Source organism: Typopeltis vanoorti, chromosome 3, assembly GCF_054136105.1.
Source record: "Typopeltis vanoorti isolate ZY-2024b chromosome 3, IOZ_Tvanoo_1.0, whole genome shotgun sequence".
NCBI classification, from domain to species: domain Eukaryota; kingdom Metazoa; phylum Arthropoda; class Arachnida; order Uropygi; family Thelyphonidae; genus Typopeltis; species Typopeltis vanoorti.
In genome coordinates this window covers 162,054,284-162,076,734 of record NC_143551.1, presented here as the reverse complement: position 1 = coordinate 162,076,734, position 22,451 = coordinate 162,054,284, and the positions used below count along the sequence as shown (strand labels likewise).

Below are 22,451 nucleotides of genomic sequence, written 5' to 3'. Positions count from 1 at the left end.
CAACATGTCTGCGACAAGTAGGCCTATTTACTCTAAGGCCTGTAGTCTGCATTCTTTTATCCACAGCTTACCCTAGAGCATGCTTTCAGTAGTGCAGTATCCATAAAAATTGGACAAGACACCAATGGGCTAATGTACTCTTTACACATGGGAGTAATTTTAGGCTTTCCTCCTATTCTAGATGACACTCGATCTGGCTTGAAAGTAGTACTGCTTACCATCGCAAAGATGTTCTTGAAAGAGATATATACTGAAGTGCTGGGATCATGGTGTGGGGAGATATTATGCTTATGGATGCACAGAGTTACGAGTGCTAAAAAAAGGTATTATGACTGGTGAATAATATTGCAACAAAGTTCTTCAACATCATGTTCAATTGTTCCATGGTGCTACAGGCAGTGGCATATTTACGTATAGGCCTGGGCCTAGAGTGGCAAATTTTAAAGGGTGGCGGAAATTTCCAGGCTCTCATTTTTGTAATTATAACATGCTTCTTGAATGCAGCATCTACTCACAGTTAGAGAAATATATTTCTTTTCCTCATTGTAAGTTTAGTCTGCAATCATATTGGCATGTCATCAGATTCTGCATAACTATACAGACCGAGACATGTGAACGGAAAGCTACTGTATTTTTGTCAGTAACTTGACACAAAGGCAATAGGGATTAGTGTATTTGATCTATTTCTTGCTGAGCACATTGCAAAAAAGCGGGAAAAAAGGAAACGCTTTCATTTCCTATCTTTCCTTTGCCACATATGAGGAATTTATTAAAATAATGGGCGAGAGAGTAATCAAATTTATTGTGGAAGAACTTAAACTAGCTAAGTACTGTTCCATAATGTTGAAAGTTTATTTTTCACTTGTTTAGACTATAATAAATTTAGTTTAATCCTTTATCCAAGTGTGAGCAAAGAAAGTTTGTGCCTGAAAGTATCTTCAGGACTGGGGTAAGATAGTACAACACCGGGCAACTCGTTGCTAAGTTAGAGCAAGCTAACATCACTCCTATCTCAGTATCTCCCATAATGCAAAACACATCTCCTTGCGGATATGTATAATGTTATGCATTAAGGGGAGGGCCACTACCCAGACTAGTTTTGACCTTTATTGAGGTCTCTTCAGTGGGACCAGTCCTGAAGATACTTTCAGGCGCAAACTTTGTTTGCTCATACTTGGATAAAGGATTAAACTAAATTTATTATACTATTCCATAAGTGTAGACTCAGCACCAGACTTGTCTCATGTTGATCAGCTGTCCTTCATCGTGCGATATGTGAAAGAACATGGAACTCCTGTGGAGCGTTTCTTGCGTTTCATTCCTGAGGTAAGTCACAAATCTGAAGAGTTACAAGAGGCTGTTTTGACTTCACTAAACGAGCTTGGAATTGATGTAGCAAATTGCAGAGGGCAGGTATATGATAATGCTAGTAACATGTCAGGCAAGTACACTGAACTGCGAACAAGAATTCTTGAAATAAATCCATTGGTAGAATTCACACCGTGCACTGGACATTCTCCGTCTCTAATTGGTACTTGTGCTGCTGAATCCTGTCCGTACTCTTCCGCATTTTTTTAAGTCCTTCAGAAACTGTACGTATTTTTCACATATTCAACACATTGGTGGAGTGTTCTAAGAAAGTACCTGGAAACCTCTGCAAAAGTAATCAAACGTCCTTTGCCTACTTGTTGGTTAGCTCATGATGATGCCTGTCAGAGTCTTCGTGAGGGATGGACAGAAATAATTTCCACTTTTTCTGAAATTGAAAATGACACCACCCAGAAGAAAGTTATGCAATGTGAAGCAAGTGGGATTCTACAGCAACTTCATTCAATGGAGGTTGGGATCATGACCTGCCCATAGTCAGGTCATGAGGGGTGGCACTTTCTGCAGGCCTAGGGAGCAGGAAATACCTAAATACACCACTGGCTACAGGTGAAGATTTCATTTTTATGGATGACAGTGCCACACCACATTGTACATGAGCATAGAAGATACTTCTGGAAACTGAGGATATTAATAAAATCAGTGGCCAGCACACTCGTCAGGTCATATTTGGGATGTAATAGGAAGATGTATAGCTCTCATAGTACCCACATACAAAAAAGGGAAATAAAATTGAATGTGAGAATTACAGAGGTACACTTGGGTTTCTTTTTATGCAGTAGATACGTTTTTCAGAAAACTTTCTATTAGACAATATTCGGCAACGTTTGCGAACTGGTGCAAATAGTCTGCGCATCAGATCTGTATGGTAAAGGCAGTGGTTCTTCACAAAAAAGATTAGCTTCAATTTATTTAATAAGGTTAAAACAACTTATGGTAACTTGTTCTGGTAAAATACTTATAAGCTCTGTCTATTTCAGTATTTAATTTGCCATCTTCACTAAAAAGCATGCCTAAGAGTTAAAATGTGTTACTTGTTCTATAGATTCTCCATTCACAATGCAGTTGATATTTTCAATGCTTCTGCCTATTTTCATTGTCTTTGTCTTTTTATTGTTGACCTTCATACCATATCTATTACAACAGTTATTCAGTTTAGTCAGGGAATCTTGCAGACTTGTAGCAGATTTATTTAGAAGTATAACATTGTCTGCATAAAGCAAAGAACTGACATTAACATCTCCAATTTTGTTAATGTCATCCATAATGTGATCCATATAGATAATGAATAACAGAGGAGATAATGTGCATCCTTGTCTCAGACCAGATTTAACATTAAACCATCTTCCTATACTTTCTTCAATTCTAACTGCTGACTTACAATTCAAATAAAGACTAAGTATTGCTTGATATAATGCCCCATTGACACCATATAACTGTAGCATATTGAATAGTTTCTCTCTTGGCATCTTATCATATGCCTTTTCCAGATCGACACAACTTAAATACAGATCTTTGTTATATTCCCATGATTTTTCAACTATTTTTCGTAAAGTGAAGATCTGATCCTGACAGCTTCTATTTGGCATGAATCCAGCTTGTTCTTCACCAAGCTTTTCTTCAACAATTCTTCTCAACCATTTCTGAAGTATACTTGCATAAATCTTACAAGAAACACTCAGTAGAGAAATACCTCTGTAATTCTCATATTCAGTTTAATTTCCCTTTTTTACAGATGGGTACTATGAGAGCTCTACTCCAATCATCGGAAATTCGTCCTTCTGTCCAGGCCTTCTGAACTATGCAGTGCAGCTACTGTAAGACTTTTATACCACCATACTTCAGCATTTCTGGTTGAATATCATCTACTCCTGCTGCCTTTCCACATTTCAAACCTTTCATGACTTTTTCTACTTCAAGTATGGATATGTATTCCTGATTGTATGCCTGTTGAGTGTTTTTTACGCTGTGTTATCATTGCTTGTGTCATTTAGCAATTTTTCGAAGTAATTACTCCATACTTCAAGGATATCTTTTTCTCCCGTTTTCATGTCACTTTTATCATCTCTAATTCCTGTTACAGTACTCTTTCCTCCATTTCTAAGCTTCTTCAACAACCTCCAGAATATCTTGCCACCTTCTTGATATTTATTTTCTATGTTGTTGCCAAAGTCCTCCCATGACTTTTGTTTAGCTAGTTTTACACATTGTTTAGCTTTCTTACATTTGTCTCTGTATTCTCTAAGAGCACAAGCTGACTTATTTGCCAGGGACTTTTGATATGCTTTCTTCTTTTCCTTCACTGAATCTTTAACTTCATGTATCCACCAGTAAGGGTTCTGATTTTTCTATCCTTGCAGACAATCTCACCACTTGCCTCTCTTTGCTGCATCAGTCAGGATTTTCTTTAAAGCTCGTCACTGAATCTCCAAGGTTTGGTTCCTGTTCTCAAACTCTTTCATTTTTCTTCAGTAATCTTTGTGTATTTTAGTCTACAGTTCACATCTCAGAGCTGCTCAACTTTTATTCGTTTTAAAACTTTCTTACATGTTATTCTTTTCAATATGAAATTCAATTTTATCCTGCTCAAGACTAAATAGTGATCACTTCCAATTTCAAATCCTCTGTACACTCTGGTGTCCTGCACCAGAGAGAAAACATCACTATCAACAATAACATAGTCAATGAGACTTTTCTTATTCCATGCTTCTTCTCTCCATGTGAATTTGTGCACATTTTTATGTTGGAACATGGTATTAGTAATAACCAGTCCATGTCCTGAGCAGAAATCCATCAGGTATTTGCCATTATTATTAACTTTGCTCTTTTCTCCAAATTTTCAAAAAATATTTTTGTATGTCTAACAATCATTTTCTACTCTGGTATTTATATCCCCAACAAGGACCAACTTTTCCTTTATCATTGTGTCAGTTGCTTTCTCTAAAGTGTCAAAAAATTCCACCACTTCTACCTTAGTAGAACCTTCTGTGGGACCATAGGCACAAATAAGTCTCATTGTCAAATTCCCCATTCTGGTATTTGCCCACATCACTCTACTTGAGACTGTCTGCCATTCAAGAAGATTAGCCTCGTATTTAGTGTTGACTACTGTGGCTACTCCTTCTTTTTACCAGTTTTTGTCTTTTTTTGTTTCAGTCACCCCTGTGATGTCGATCTGGTACTTATCTAATTCCTCAGCTAGCTCTGTTTTATAAAATGGAGCTAGCTAAGGTTTATGTTGATAGTACCGATCTTTAACTCTGGATAGTATGGATCTTTAACTTTAGCTGACTTTTCGCCGTTCGCCCTGGTTCTCTGGCGAAAACAATGGGGGCCTTGTTTAACCAGGCGACGCCCCAGCTGGCATGAAATTTCGTCATGTTGTACCATCATTGTGTATTTTGGTTTAAGCCAGTAAGAATACAATTTGGTCGGCTAAATCCCAAATTGCCAGCCCATCCTCATTCGTTCAGTATCCATGTAGATACCCAACAGGGTGCACCATGAGAAAGTGAGAATTGAACAGATAGGTCAGAAGCCCTGGTCGGTTCTCTGCATTCCCCAAAGGATATGTGGAGGTCTCCTCTCAGTTATATAGCTTTGACCCTTAGGCACCCCAAATTTTAAGAATATGAAATTTAAGAATATTAATCAGGATGAACTAATATTTATTTGGTGATTTGCTATTTATATTATATTCTTATGTTATCAGTTTATTATGGAACAATTTGTGTATGTTCTGAGTAGGCATACCATCATAAATGCTAGACTTAAGTATATTGAGTTTAGTGTTGGTATAAGATAGAGGTTAGTCTAGAAGACTAACATCATCTGTAAAGTTTTCTTTTGTGTATGTGTGAGAGAGAAAAAAATGTATACATGTATTTGTTCTTTAAGAAACTTTAATGATACATATATGTAAAATCTCTCTTTTTTTTTTTTTTTTGTAGGTTTTCTAGTGGTGTATTACTATTGAGCTCTAAAGAAGACACTAGAAAGAAAATAGCAACTTCTTATCGTACCTCAAGAGCAGGAATGCAACCTCATCTTATTTATTGGTAATCTTCAAGTTTTCCTTAATTGAAGTTTCTGTTGTAATATTTATCAGTTAGTGTACTTTTTTCTCTTCATTTACTCGGCACATGAAATTTTTCTGAAAAATTCCTTTAATAATATAATATTTAATAATTACACTTTTACATTTTAAATGGTTTTCTATTTTATCTTATTGTTATGGCGATGAATCCTAAAAGGAATGCATTTCATAATGAATGAACTGGAGTAGATGTGAAGTTAATGAATCACAATCTTTGTTGGATGCCATGTATCTTTTTTAGGCCTCCATTGAGTCACTAGATTCCTTGTGGGAGATCCATCAGTGTACTTAATGATTCACCCCTCTTCTTTCAAAGCTGCAGTTACAAGCAAAATACACTGCCATTCCTGCAGTGTATATGAATTTTGCTTGCTACTCTATATGAAGAATATACTTCACTCCCCCTGGTCATAGCACCTTTACAAATCTTCTAAAAATGTGAACTCTTGTTCTCCTAATCACACATGTCTTATGCAATATACTGGCTACATCTGTCTTGTCAGCTTATCTCACCAATTTATGAATCTCAGTCTGCTGAGCATTTTGTAAATCATATGCACTCAGTTTATCTTCATGCCAATTAGCTTGCATTCCTGATACCTATAGTTACTCACTTTTTTGTGTCTACTCCAGCATTTCATTTGGGTGACCAGATCTGTATACATTATTTTATGTTGCATGATCAATTCCATATATAATGGAATTGATCATGCATCTCTTTGTATACCATTGTATTTTTATCTCAGTTTCGAGTGTCCTCATTGTAAATCCTATGGGTGGCATTCACAGCTGTTGTCCTTTATCCACCGCCACCATTTTCTTCCTTCCTTGGTACCTCAGCTCATCCATCTCCAGGCAAGGAATGCAGTTCCACTAATAGCAATCTTTAATAGACAATATTTCATGTCACCTTTATCATTTTTGATTCTTTTATGGTTTTAACCTGCTGCTTTCCATTTCCCCACCTTATTGACACTGAACTGAATCCTCTCCCATCTGTCTACAGCACATCAACCTATCAAGAAATTACGATGAAGTCATTCCATTAAACAAGACCCCCTTCTGTTTTCATTAAGGAAGCAGAAAAAAAAAAAAGGTGGGGGTGGGAAGCAGCTGTTGAAACAAACTCCAACTCAACATCAGCAGAGTTCAAGTTGGGCACCATCAATATAAAAAGTGAGCAAATATCAGAATGGGTAATTGGACAGTTAGACATAGTTGTGCTTATGGTCATACAGAAGATTCTACTAAGGAAGACATGAAGGAATTTTTTGATACATTAGAGAAGGCAGCTGATACAATGGAGGGTAGGGATCAATCTTTTTCTCAAATTCATTATATCAATCCTCACACTATAACCAACTATTTCTATAATCCATAGGGATTCACTGTATCGAGCATCTACTGTATGTGATTTATTTGCTGTTACTGCATTTATTGAATTGGCTGATATGTACTGTTATTGTGGACATGCCAATAGAAATGCATAAAGCTTTCCCTGGTTATCAAATTCCATGCTCTCATTTTCTGTTCTTCACCACTTTTATAAATGTAATGCAGTTCCTGCACCACCAGGAAATGAAAGAGGTTGGAGGGATGGAGAACAGATCCACATATAACTGTTTGATAAAAACCCCTTACATATAATGAAATGGAAAAATCACATGTAAATATTCAGTCAAGCATGTAGTTCATGCATGTTAGGCATCTCACATTTTGTATTTTGATCACATATTTCTTGAATGATGGATCAATCAAGGTTGATCAATCATATGGCCTCACCTGAGCTAAAATCCTGTGTATTTTATATTTGTGAAACTATTTGAAATCACTGGTATACTCTACCCCAGTGGGGAATGCTGATGAATTGCAGGAACATGTCGAACTTAAATGCATACTACTCTGCATTATCTTGAATGGTTGGATATCACATTGGAGATTCAATGGAGTAAAATTAATACTGGGAAAGGATTAAAAACTGTTAATTCTTCCAATATTCTTTTACTTCAGAATATCTCAGTCACAGAGACATCATCAGGGAGTACAAACTAACACTAACACACCCACAAAGGCAACATAAAACTAAGTGAAACACATGGATGTAAGTCTAAAGTCCTAACTAGGTGAGGTGTCTGTAGGAGGCCTCGATTGTAAATTTAGATGTTGAAGAATTAATGTTCCCCAGATTTTGAGAGTTTCTTGCATCTGTATTTATTTAAATTATGCTGATTTTTGAGGGCAGCTGCAGATTCTGAAAACAGTCTTTCTTTTCTAAATTTGCTGTGATGGAACATGGTTGATTTTTTCCAGTTGATCCTATGAGCAGTATCCCATTGTAAAATGTTGCTCTATTTGTTTGTGGCCATATTTGCATCTTTGTAGTTCTCTATGTCTATTGTAAAATCTAGTCTTATTGTAAACTCATTATTTATTGTGCCTTTGAAGTTCTCCATCGTATACTTTGTAATACTTATTATTTAATTACTTTAGCTTTACTTTACTTCTATATTTTATTTTTTTATTTTCTTCTATACATCGATTTACTTCATCTATATCTCTATTCTTCATTAACCTTATTTAATCCCTCTTTTAACTTCATCTAATCCTTTCATGTACTCTATTAACTTTTGTATTCTTGCTCTACTTTCAGTATTCTTTACTTATACCAGAGATCACTAGAAATTTATTTTTGATATAACGACTGCGCCACCAGCGGTCTCCTTGTGGTATAAGAAATATCAATACTTCCAGTGAAGTTTGCTTTCTATCTTAAGGCCCTTCTTAATAATATTTTACAGTCGTGGCTAACACTTAACTTCAATTTGTAGCTATTTGTAAACTCCCCGCTCACAGGATCGCATTTATTTGGAAACAGTGCATTGCGTAAAAGATCAGGCAGCACTCTTTGTAAATAAAACAAACATGTTTATTTATACTGAAACAATCATACAATTTACACATTAATGAATTACTTCTTACTCCACTTTAAGTTTAACACTTTAGAGGAAAACTTCCTTTAGAACATTTATGTACGCATGCAACATAATACAAATCATTAAATAACTTAAAGAGAAAACTATCAGCTCATTTACAATTTAGGAATTATCATGCCTTGTTAACTATAACTATAAATTCCAGGTTTCACTTTATATAAACTTTTCTTTATGCAAACTATTTCCACACTATATATAATAACTCTATATATAGTTACTCTATAAACTTATCTGTCCTTTTAAAACAGTCTCTCATAACAGATAAAATTACACTGAAAATAAACTCACGTGACTTCCTTTTCTCTATAGTGCACTTGTTCACATTTCCTTTACAGATTTCCTGGCTTCTTTTCTGTATCAGTTTTTGGACTTTCACTTGGAGATTTCATGAACACCGACATTTCATCAACGAATGGCTGGCGGAAACTGGAGCACAATTTTCCCAGTGTTATAGACTCGGGCGAAGGTCTTACAGTCGAGGCGTCATGCAGGATGTTCCATTGGCAATGCATTAGGTCTAGCTCTGCTGCTCCCACAGTAATTAATCGGCTCCTTGGGCTGTCCATCTCAGCACCATCCGAACGGGATGAAAGTCGTGGATCGATGATACTCTCTCCTCTTTTCCTCCTTTTTCTTCTCCTGGTGTCAATAATTTTTCTATGATGCCTTATATTTGGTTTTCGTGGGATCCTGGACAAAGGTTTGAGACCTTTGAACATTCCCGCACAAATTCTTGACCTTCTCTCTTAAATGCGGACTTCTAGCTCTCCCTGAAGTGCACATTTAATCTTATTAAATGAATGGCGTAGCCATGTTAGACGTATGCCTCCCCTTTTAACACTGACCTTGAAGGTGGTATCAGACTGGCAGGTTTCTTTTACATTTTATACTAAATACTGACATCAATGTATATCCAGTTTCTAAGGCATTGCCCTTGAACTTCTATTTACACAATTTATCATGCTAATTCCTCTGGGTTTTAATACATGGGCTTTTAGTATTATTTACATAGAAAACTACAATATATTTCCGATTTCTAAGGCATTACCCTTGAACTTAACACATTCATACATCTTCTGTTTACACAATTTATCATTCTAATTCCTCTGGGTTTTAATACATGGGCTTTTAGTATTATTTACATTGAAAATTACAAGTTTACTCTTGTGAATTTTGGATGTGACCCCTGTAAACGTCGATGCAATAAAAATGGAGAAATTTACGCTGCATCAAATTTTACACCGTGCATGGTCCACAAGGCTGTACTGACAACAGTCATGATCACAGATGTTTTTTGTGATGTGTAGATGTTGGCTGATCTACCTGTCTGCCCATAATATGCCAACTTGTAGGAAAATAGGAAACTTTATATAGACCAGGAACTTAGAGGAGGGATCTGGTCCTTAGTGGAACAATTTCAGATGGAGCTTAAAAGCTGTGTAGAGATTGTATTTTTTTAAAGAGCTGGCTATTTTTTTGGATGTATTCCAGATATAGGAGATAGTGATGGTATTCCTCAAATCCTGAAGAGGTTGTGGATTAGGGGAAGGATTTTTTTAAAAAACACACAAATGGTTGGAGTATTCATTATAAAAGACTTGCAGATCAACTACCATCTGGAGAATAAAAATGCATTAACAATTATGGTATATAAGTCTTTTTTTTTTTCTTTGAGATAGGTGAATCCATGAATATTTTACAATGAATTTTTACATTTCTACTCCAGTCAGGAGCTTTTAATTGAACGAAGCTGTCAGTGGTGAGATATCCCACTGGCTGCGTGGCTGGCAATGGAGGTAATTTTTGAACACATATTGGGAGGTACATTCATTCTGTAGTGTTTCTTTTCCATGGATTTATTTCACATTTTATCTTCCATCTGCATTTCAGAATTGTCAGCATGAATGCTGCCATTACATTAGTAAACCTCACATCTCAGAAATCTGAGGTTTCCAGGCCATGTTTATTAGGAACTTTTTCATTGATTTTGAGGTGTAGAATAATAAGCCATTAAAATTTATTACAGGGATGTGTTATTGCCTTTATACAAAGACATAAGCTCACCATTAAACTGATCTTTCTCTCTCCCTCTCTGCAGTGAATTCTTAGTTATCCGGCAATGTTGGAAAAATAGATTTGCTGATATTATGAGTCTGTAGTTAACTGAATTTATAGACACATACTTTTGGGAGTTACTTTACATGATAATCCATTCAAGTACTAATTAACTGAGGTTTCAACTAATTGAGGATTAGATAATTGAGAGATCACAGTATATTAAACAATAAGAAGAAAATATTATTGGCCTATTAAAAGATAGCACATGGCAAAATACAGTTAAATAGTAGAACTATTTTCAAAATATATAGACCACCTTGAAGGTGGTCTATATATTTTGAAAATAGTCATATATTTTATTTGTATCATTGCTTTCTCCATTCAAGTAGAATGTAGTCAGGAGTATATGTCAATACTTGATGAAGAAAAGTTCACCAGAAATCTGAAATGGGAAAAGACAACTGGAATAGGTGATATTCAACCATGATTGCTCAAATATAGTTATTTAAGTTTTACAGTGGCCAACAGAAGGCTTGGTTAGAAGGTTGAATTCTGGATGATTGTAGTAGAGCTGTTGCAGTTTCCATTATAAAAAAAAGATAAATAAACTGAATGTGAGAATAATAGAGGAATTTCCCTGCTAAGTGTGCCAGGTAAAATTTACATAAGCATACTTGTGAAGAAACTATGAAAAATTGTTGTAGAGAAACATGGAGAACAACAACAAGAAGCTGGGTTCAGACAATATAGGGATTGTCAGAATCAGATTTTCACTTTATGACGAATAATATAAGTACAATACAAATAACAGTAAGGAGTATAACAAGGATCTTTACATAAATTTTATAGACTTGAAAAAAGCATATTTGTAAGGTGCCAGGAGAAAAGCTTTTCAAAACACTACAATTATATGGTATAAAAGGAACATTTACATTATCAGTCAGCAGTTAGAATTGAATGAACTACTGGAAGATGGTTTAATATAAATAAAATCACTGTGAGACAAGGATACACACTATTTCCACTCATATTCATCATCTATATGGATCACATTATGAAAGAAAATGGTATTAAATATGAATAGCTCTTTGCTTTATAAAGATCATAGTGCACGCCTAAAAAGAAAACTAGTGCAAGTCTCCAGGATTCTTTAATTAAATTGAATAATAGCTGTAACAAATTTGGTATGAAAAATGAGCTATAAAAAGACCAGAACTGTGAAAATTGGCTGGAATATAGAGAACTTCAGCTGCATTCTCAGTGGAGGACCTATAGAACATTTCAGTTATTTAGGCACAATTTTTAGTGAAGATGGTAAAATTACATTTGGAAATAGACAACAGAATAAGCAAAGCTGGTATGGTGGGGAATCAGTGGAATAAATTTATGTGAAATTGGAAAAATTAGTCAAAATACTAAACTATTACTACAAAATTGTGTTTAAACAAATTGTGAATGTGAGAGCTAGATTAGAAATAAAACACTTAATCAGACTTCAGACCACAGATGTGAGAGTTCTGAGAAAAAATAGGGAAATGAGTAGATACCAATCATATTAAAAATGAAGATATTGGGGAGGAAGTTGACAATTTTAGTTTAAGAATGCATGAGTAGATCTAATCTAAGGTGTTATGGTCACTTAAATGGAGATGGGAGAGGAAATTAGCAGAACAGGTGTTTGATGCCAAGATGTCAGAAAAAAGACTCAGAGGTGAATTGATGCAGTCAGAAGTGTTCTAGAGAGAGAAATATAAGATGTTACAATAATAGTGTGCTGAAAAGGGATCGACTTTGGAGGGAAATTGTTGAAAGAATTATCATAGTATCTCATACAGCCTTGTGATGAGGGTATATATCAGAAAATTGATGACAGTGATGAAGCTTTCTGCAATTTCTTATCTCTAGCAATTATTAGTGTTGTAGCCTGTCTTCCCTGTCTTTCCTTATGTTGAATTTTTGACCAAAATAAAATAATGCAGATTTCTGAATTGTCTGTTATATGTTAGCTGTAAATAATGAGGTAAATAAACACAAAAATTGATGCTGAAGTGTTTGAAGTTTTGAAATTTTCTCCTTCCCTCCCTAAATTTCAGATTTATAGATGAACTTCTTATAGATATGTGAATCCACTAATTTGGATTTATATTAATCTTGTTAATTCCTTTCTAGGTTGTTAACAAAAGGTTACCCTAGTTCTCATCTGGGTAAAGAAAGAGTTGGTATTCAATTTATAGATATAGAACATAAAAATCAAAAGCAGGTAATCTTATTTTTACACTTATTCTTTGTTTAGTAATTATTGAAATTATTTACTTTAACTGCTTATAATAGAACTTCATGATACAACACCAAAAGCAGAGCTAATCTTAGGTGGTATGGTCACTTAAACAGAATGGGTGAGGAAAGTGTTATGTCATTGTTTTTCTTATTTTATATCTTCCCTTTCTATCTTTCAATCGCTATTTTACTTCTTCAGATATCAGGCCTAATATGCTTACATCTAGGATTGTTTCCTCTTCGGATAATGGCAAATTTATATCATGCTGCGCCAGCCAGTATCCTATAGCAGAAAAGATCCTTACTCAGGGAGACAATACTAGATTCTGAGGTGTTCTTATACTATATTTTACTTTAATAAGGCTGTATAGATTCAGACGACTGCAGTCGTGACCAAAATCTATGATTATATGCACTTTCTAATTCCTTCCTGTCAAAAGAGGTTCTATTTTTATAAGTGGTAATTCGGAATCGTAATCAGGAATGGCTCAGGTATAGACAAATAAATCATGTTTATTGGATTATCAAAGCAAAATACACTAAAGAAATTCAGGCATTCAATTTATCTCAATACTAAATAAGGAAACTCGAGTTAAAAGATCAACACACTTTAAATTTAAATCAAAGGTTATAAAGCATGTATGACACAGTGAATGATAATTGGGATAAATAGCAAATGATATGGTGTTAAGCTAAAATTCCCTTCTGCAAGCTATTCATAAGATAATATAACTAACATTCCAATGTTATTCAGTTACTATGGTTCTACAGTCCTAATCTCGTTATATCAAATCAATCACATACAACACAAAAGACCTCTTCCAAACAATTCTTCTTATTCTCAAAAGGAGGCTAACATTCTAATTAGAGTCTGTCCACAGGGTTCTTTAGAATAATGTTCATAATTTACATTCACAAGTAATTTTCTCTCTTCTAAGGAATTCTAAACACAAAACAGAGTAATTCTACTTTACCGAACTTTTTCTGATGTCTTTCAGCACCATGTGTATGTTTGGTTACCTCTTGTCTATTGGCTGTCCTTATGCCAGCGTAGGGGCTATGCTATCTTCGTAATTACTGCCGATCACTGACTCGATTCTTTGCATCTCAGGAAACATCTCTATTCCTCTCGATGGGACTCTTCAGCGAGGGCTCGATTCTGTTAGGGCTGGAAAATTTCACCTTCAGCTCTGAGTGGAATCCTACAACATTATCAGGAAAACTCGCCATCCGACATCGTAGCACTGACGCTTCATCCCCCTTACTTGAACCACCGGCTAATTTCCGAACCAGGAACCAAGAAAAACGATAAGACAAGAACCGATACGGTGCTCCTCCCCTTCTTCGTTCGAGCGTCCCCTTTGCACACGACCTATATCTTTTCTCCCCTTGGGTTCATCCCTTTCTCTCCCCTTTGCTGTTATACTCTTGTATTCACAGAATTCGCGTCGACTTACTTTTCGCTTAAGCTACTGCCTCTGGCGTTATGCTGGACATGTAGTTGTATATGTCTATGAATTGTTACTTAATATCTATCTGGTGACTCACAGTCATTCTATACAGCTAAAGTGAGGCTTAAATAATATTAACAAATTCCTCTTTTAAGAAAATCTCTAATTCGATTTTGGTATCATCACAATAGATTAAAATATATGGTACATAAAATAAAATGCAATTTTCTACATATGTGAAGAGGTTTCACTTTAATTTCAGCTGATGTGTAGGTATTTCTCTTTGTTTGTGTAGTTTAGTATGTTAGACCTTGAATGAATGATTTCTTTGCAAGATTCCTTCATTCAGGATCTAACAAAAGATTAGCAAAACAAGTGTTCTCTGCCAGGTTGGCAGGAAAATGACCCTGAGGAAGACCCAGATATAGATGGATTGATATGGTACAAAGTGCCTTAGACAATAGAAATATAAGATCTGATAATGTTGGAGTCTTGACAAGTATTAGACTGATTTGGAGGAAAATTGTAGATAGGAAGTTCGTAATGATGTAAATTTTTCATGTAGTATTATCATATCCTGTACACCCCTTGGGGTACATGGCAGGAATTTGATGATGATGATGAAGAGGAAAAAATTCATTTATTAAACTTACTAATATTTTGTTGGTTTTTCCTATCCATTATCTTCAGAGCACAATCATATCTGTAACAAGTAACAGCACTGAACTAAATAAATGTGGGATACAATTCAAATTATAATTGATACAGAATTAATGTCCTTATGTGGCACCCTTAAGGATCTTAAGCATCCTTAAGGGTCAAAGCTGTATAACTGAGAGGAGACCTCCACATAGCCTTTAAAGGAATGTGGAGAACTGACCAGGGCTTCTGACCTAATGTCCAATCCTCACATTCTCGTGGTGCACCCTGTTGGGTATCTACCTAGATACTGAATGAACGAGGATGGGCTGGCAATTTGGGATTTAGCCGACCAAATTGTATTCTTATGGGTTAAACCAAAATTAAAAATGATGGTACGACATGACAAAATTTCATGCCGGCTGGGGCATCGCCCGGTTAAACAAGGCCACCTTTGTTTTTGCCAGGGAACCAGGGCGAACAGCGAAAAGTCAGCTACTGGAACAAATCTGAAAACAAACCCCAACTCAACATCACCAGAGTTAAAGATCGGTACTATCAATGTAAGAAGCCTGAATGGCAAAGAAATGGAGCTAGCTGAGGAATTAGATAAGTACCAGATCGACATAATAGGGATGACTGAAACAAAAAAGACAAAAACTGGTGAGATCTTTCTGAGCAATAAATACAAAATGTTATATTCAGGCAATAACAATCAAGGAAAAGAAGGAGTAGCCATAGTATTCAACACTAAATGCGAGGCTAATCTTGAATGGCAGGCAGTCTCAAGTAGAGTGATGTGGATAAATATCAGAATGGGGAATTGGACAGTGAGACTTATTTGTGCCTATGGTCCCACAGAAGGTTCTACTAAGGTAGAAGTGGTGAAATGTTTTGACACTTTAGAGAAAGCAACTGACACAATGATAAAGGAAAAGTTGGTCCTTGTTGGGGATATAAATACCAGAGTAGGAAATGATTGTCAGACATACAAAAATATTTTGGGAAAATTTGGAGAAAAGAGTAAAGCTAATAATAATGGCAAATACCTGTTTGATTTCTGCTCCTAACATGGACTGGTTATTACTAACACAATGTTCCAATATAAAAATGTGCACAAATTCACATGGAGAGAAGAAGCAAGGAATAAGAAAAGTCTCATTGATTATGTTATTGTTGATAGTGATGTTTTTTCCCTGTTGCAGGACACCAGAGTACAGAGGATTTGAAATTGGAAGTGATCACTATTTAGTCTTGAGAAGGATAAAACTGAATTTCATATTGAAAGGAATAACATGTAAGAAAGTTCTAAAGCAAATAAAAGTTGAGCAGCTCACAGATGTCAACTGTAGACTAAAATACACAAAGTTTATTGAATTAAAAATGAAAGAGTTTGAGAACCAGAAAACCTTGGAGATTCAGTGGCAAGTCTTGAAGAAAACCCTGATTGATTCAGCCAGAGAGTCATGTGGTGAGGTTGTTTGCAAGGATTGAAAAATCAGAACTCCATGGTGGACACAGGAAGTTAAAGAGGCAGTGAAGGAAAAGAAGAAAGCATATTAAAAGTTCCTGGCAAATAGGTTAGCTTGTGCTCTTAGAGAATACAGAGACAAATGCAAGAATGCAAAACACTGTGTAAAACTAGCTAAACAGAAGTCATGGGAGGATTTTGTCAAGAATATAGAAAATAAATATCAAGAAGGTGGCAAAATATTCTGGAGGTTGTTGAAGAAGCTTAGGAATGGAGGAAAGAGTGATGTAAAAGGAGTTAGAGATGATAAAGGTGACATGAAAACAGGAGAAAAAGATATCCTTGAAGTATGGAGTAATTACTTTGAAAAACTGCTAAATGAAACAAGCAGTGATGACAGCACAGTGATTAAAAACACTGACGAGGCATGCAGTCAAGAATACATATCCATACTTGAAGTAGAAAAAGCCATCAAAGGCTTGAAATGTGGCAAGGCAGCAGGAGTAGATGATATTCGACCAGAAATGCTGATATGGTGATATGGTGGTATAAAAGTCTTACAGTGGCTGCACTGCATAGTTCAGAAAGCCTGGACAGAGGGATGAATTGCCGATGATTGGAGTAGAGCTCTCATAGTACCCATATATAAAAAGGGAAATAAAACTGCATGTGAGAATTACAGAGGTATTTCCCTACTGAGTGTTCCTGGCAAGATCTATGCAAGTATACTTGAGAAACGGTTGAGAAGAATTGTGGAAGAAAAGCTTGGTGAAGAACAAGCTGGATTCAGGCCAAATAGAGGCTGTCAGGCTCAGATCTTCACTTCATGACAAATAGTCGAGAAAGCATGGGAATATAACAAAGATCTGTATTTAATTTTTGTCGATTTGGAAAAGGCATATGACAAGGTGCCAAGAGAGAAGCTATTCGATATACGTTATAGTTATATGGTGTCAGTGGGACATTATATCAAGCAATACTTAGTCTCTATTTGAATTGTAAGTCAGCAGTTAGAATTGAAGGAAGTACAGGAAGATGGTTTAATGTTAAATCTGGTGTGAGACAAGGATGTACATTATCCCCCTCTGTTATTCATTATCTATATGTATCACATTATGAAAGAAAGTGGTATTAAACATGATATCAGAATTGGAGATGTTAATGTCAGCTCTTTGCTTTATATGGATGATGTTATACATCTAAATAAATCCGCTACAAGTTTGCAAGATTCCCTGACTAAATGGAATAATTGTTGTAATAGATATGGTATGAAGGTCTGCAATAAAAAGACAAAGACAATGAAAATAGGTAGAATTGTTGAAAATGTCAACTGCACTGTGAATGGAGAACCTGTGGAACAAGTAAAACATTTCAGCTACTTAGGAAGATTTTTAGTGAAGTTGGTAAATTAAATATGGAAGTAGACAATAGAATGAACAAATCTGGTATTGTAGGAAGTCAATTGAATAAATTCATATGGAATAAGAGAGAAATGTCAGAACACTAAATTAGCTATAATAAATTTAGTTTCATCACTAAATTAGGTATATACAAGACAGTGTTCAAAGCAGTTTTAACTTATGGATCTGAGAGCTGGGTCAGAAGTAAAACACTTGACCAAAGACTAGAGACTGCATATATGAGAGTCCTGAGAAAGATTAGAGGCGTGAACAAATGGCATCAATGGCAATATCATATTAAAAACGAGGATATTAGGAAAGAACTTGACATTGTCAGCATCCAGGAATGCGTTAGCAGAACTAATCTCAGGTGGTATGGTCACTTAAACATAATGGACGAGGAAAGATTAGTAAAACAAGGGTTCTCTGCCAGGTTGGCAGGAAAACGACCCAGAGGAAGACCAAGATGTAGGTGGATTGATACGGTACAAAGTGCCTTAGACGATAGAAATATAAGATCTGATAATGTTGGAGCCTTGACAAGTAATAGGCTGATTTGGAGGAAAATTGTTGATAGGAAGTTAGTAATGATGTAAATTTTTCATGTAGTACTATCATATTCTGTACACCCCTTGAGGGTACATGTCAGGAATTTGATGATGATGATGATGATGTGGCACCCTCTATGAGCTGGATGACCATAACGTTAATTTGTAGAAGACTGGTGATCAGGTCTCAAAATGACAGTCTTCCATGTCTTCGGCAAATTAATGCATCCATGCTTGTTGAAGTTGAGTGAGGGCTCTGTATCTGGTAGATTCTAAAAACAGTCTCTCAGACCTATAACGATTTCTATGTAATATCACTGTTTTCCTCCATCTAATCCTATGTGAAGGATTATCCAGATTACAGTCTGCCAATTCTGACTTATCATACATCTTTTTTTTATGTTTTATTTTTACCATGTAATTTAAGGAAATTACAACGTCACTAGGATATACATTAAAATAAATTTTAATAGACTTCAATATTTCAGCAACGTCATTTTCTAGAAACTTAAGAAGAAGACACGTGTACGCAGTCACAACCAACAGTAAATGAGGAAAAAGCAGGAAGCTATTATTTTTCCTAAAGTCCTGATGATGCCCCCTAGAGGGCAATGTTGGTATTCTTGGGCAATTGGGCTGAAGGTCTTCTGATGTAGGTTTCCCAAATTTGAGGCAGTCTCATGCAGCCAATTTTGTTGAGGTTCGGATTGTTTCTTAGGGCTGAAGCTGATTCCATGAAAAGCCTTTCGTACTTGTATTTACTGTGGTGTACTATCGTGGCTTTCTTTCACCGTATTCTATGGCAGGTATCCAGTGCATGGGCAGCAAGACCAGAGTGGCTCTGTACTGATGAAACCGGATGTAGTCCTTGTGTTCTGAAGTTCTGATTTTGGCTGTCGGCCATAGTAGGACAGCTTACAGTTGCAAGGGACCTGGTATACACCAGGTAGGTCGGGGTGGGGTGGGGGGGGGAGTTGGTCTTTAGTAGAGCGAATAAGGGATGTCAATTTTTTATATGGTCTGTAACAAGAAGTTGAGTCATGTTTTTTTAGGATTTTTGTAATTTTTTCCGAGGTGCCTCGGATATAGGGTATGGTGATGGATTTAGAGTAATCCTTGTTGTGAGGGGGGGGGGGGAGGGGGGTTGTGGTTTACTGGTTTCAATAATTTTTGGATTTTTTTTTTGGGGGGGGGTAGCCATTGGCTGAGAAAGTGTTGAGAATGTGGTTTAGTTCTGTGGTTAGGGCATTGTCATTTGAACGGATAAGTTTAGCCCTGTTGCGTAGTGTCTTAATGACTCCATATTGTTGCGAGGGGGGGTGGTGGGATCATTGGTGAATGTATCTGCTTGTATAGGTGGGTTTTCTATACACTGAGAAAACCAAGGTTCCATCAGGCTGGCGGGTGACTAGTGTGCTAAAAAGGAAGGCAGTTGTTTTTTAGTTCTTCCAGGGTGAATTTGATTCTGGGGTGTTGGTTGTTTATATGTGTTAGGAAGGAGAGGAGTGCATCGGAGTCATGTGGCCAAATAGCGAGCGCATCATCAACATAGCAAAGCCAAACGGTCGGTTTTTGTGGGGCAGAGTTTAAGGCTTTCTCTTCAAAAGTCTCCATATAAAAGTTGATCAAGGGTGGGGAGAGTGGAGAACCCATGGCTATCCCCCTCTATTTGTTTGTAGAATTTTCCTCCCCAAACAAAATAGCCCGAGTTCATTGTGAACTGAAAAAGGGCTGTGATATCGAGAGGAAATTTAGCTTCGATTAGCTCTAAGGATTCTTTGAGTGGGACATTTGTGAATAATGGATACCTGCCATAGAATACGGTGGAAGAAAGCCACGATAGTATACCGTAGTAAATACAAGTATGAAAGGCTTTTCATGGAATCAGCTTCAGCCCTAAGAAACAATCTGAACCTCAACAAATTTGGCTGCACGAGACTGCCTCAAATTTTGGAAACCTACATCAGAAGACCTTATGCCCAATAGCCCAAGAATACCAACATTGCCTGCTAGGGAGCAGCATCAGGACTTCAGGAGAAATAAAAGCTTCCTGCTTCTTCCTCATTTACTTTTGTTGTGCCTGCATGCATGTGTCTTGTTCTTAAGTTTCTTGAAAATGGCAACGTGACGTTGCCGAAATATTGAAATATAGTAAAATTTATTTTAATGTATATCCTAGTGATGTGATTTCCTTAAATTACTTAGTAAAAAATGCATAACCAACTCCTAAGCCTTTCCACGAGAATTACCATACATCTGATCATAAATATAATTTTTGTGTTCTTCAAGGTAGATGTTAACTGATCTATCAGTCTGTCCAAAGTAGACTAAACTACAAGCACAAGGAACTTTATACACTCCAGGATGTACAAGAAGATAAAGTTGAGCTTTAGAATGGATGAAAGTAGATAGTTTAATGAGAGGTTTCAAAGCGACATGGAGATCATATTTGCAGATGTACCCTTAGTGTATGGGATGGGAATGGTTTTGCTGTAATATATGTGTCGGTTGCATGGTGGATGGGATGTGCATGCAGGATTTTATCTATTTAGGGGTTACAACCATTGGCTAAAAAAGGTGTTGAGAAAGTAACTGAGCTCAGTGCCATAGGCTGTCATTTGAACAAATAGCCCTGGCTCAATGAGTGAGTGTTTTGATGATGTCATACTTTTGATAAGGGTGATGATGTAATTGCTTATGTAATAAATACCTTCCTGTATGAGTGGGTTTTCTGTAAATGGAAAAGGATAATAAGCCATTAGGCTTATTATCCTTTTACTTGTCATGTTATTAGTGTATCTAGAAAGAGGAGGCAATTGTTACTTTTTTTTTATCTATGGTAAAGTTTGTTTAGAATGTTGGCTATTAAGATGCTAAAAATCTATCCAGCATGTCTGGACCATGAGACAAAATAGCAAACGTCATCAACCTAGCACAACAAAACTGTTGGTTTAAGTGTGGCTGTGTGTTGAGTGCTTGGTTTTCAAAATGGGGGGGGGGATCCATTGCAGTCTCATCTAGCTCTTTGTATATTTTTCTTTTCCATATGAAATAACCTGAAATATGTTATTCAGTTATGTCAAGAGTGGAAATGTAGTGTAATGAGATCATGGATCTCTCTCAAAGGTATATAAGTGAATAGTGAAGTAATATCAGAACTGATCATGAACTTGTTAGACTGGATTTTTTTTTATTAAAAGTGTAGAGAATTTTTAATAGATGAGAGAGAGTTGCATTTGAGAGGGGAAAGTGATTTGGATAAATGTTTGGACAGTTGTGGGGGCTCTCTATGCTGGTGAAGGGTAGTATTAGGTTTATGAATTTTAGTAACCCTATATATCTGGGGTGGTTTGACCTGATAAGAAACTTTAAGCTCTTTTGGTAATCTCTCTAGGACAAGATCCCAAAGAGATTTAAATAATTTATACACTTTTTTCCTTTTGGGATTTTGTAGTATTCCAGTTTGTAATTTGATAAGAGCAGAGTCCTTAAGGAGATGACTAATTTTTCTGTGGTAATTTGCTTGAGTCCATAATAACAGTTGCATTTCTCTTGTCTGATTTTGTTACAATAATTTGTTTGTTCTTATATAACTTCTTAAGTGCTGATATTTCCTTACGCGGAATGTTATTCTTTGGAGATTTGGTTTTAGTTAGAATATTAGCAACATCCAAACAAATGTTATTGGCCACTGTGGGTGCGAGATCATAGATACCATGTTGCATGCTAGTCGTTATTTTTTTAGACATTTTCAACTGAAGTTGAGTTAGCCAGTTTCTTACAAAGGTGGAGGGAGCTTGTTTTGCCCCACCCCAAAACAGCAAATTGGTTAGGGAAGAATTAGGAACTGACAGACATAATACATTTAACACATTACCTTAAAAAAAAAAGTTTTATAATTCATACTGAGGGGACTAAATTATGGTTTTGAATATGAGTTATGTAATGAGTCCCTCAGTATGAATTAGGGTTCATACTGAGGGACTAAATTAAAGATACTTGAAACTGATACTACTCACCTAGTTAAGTTTTTACACATCAGCTTGCACATTACATATAATTTCAGACATTTGGTATTAATATCATGTTAAGTGTCAAATTTCAGATTGCTTTTGTTGTTAGGATATTAATA

General features: G+C 36.0%; 1 protein-coding gene across 1 annotated transcript in view; it reads left to right on the top strand.

Moving 5' to 3' along the window:
- The window catches only part of LOC150108712 (mitochondrial mRNA pseudouridine synthase RPUSD3-like), a 216,560-nt gene that overhangs the window by 90,137 nt on the left and 103,972 nt on the right, over positions 1-22,451 (top strand). The window contains exons 4-5 of the mRNA XM_090390945.1: positions 5,337-5,444; positions 12,703-12,793. Of these exons, the coding sequence (XP_090247071.1) occupies positions 5,337-5,444; positions 12,703-12,793 (199 nt within the window). The remainder of the gene's footprint in view (positions 1-5,336; positions 5,445-12,702; positions 12,794-22,451) is intronic.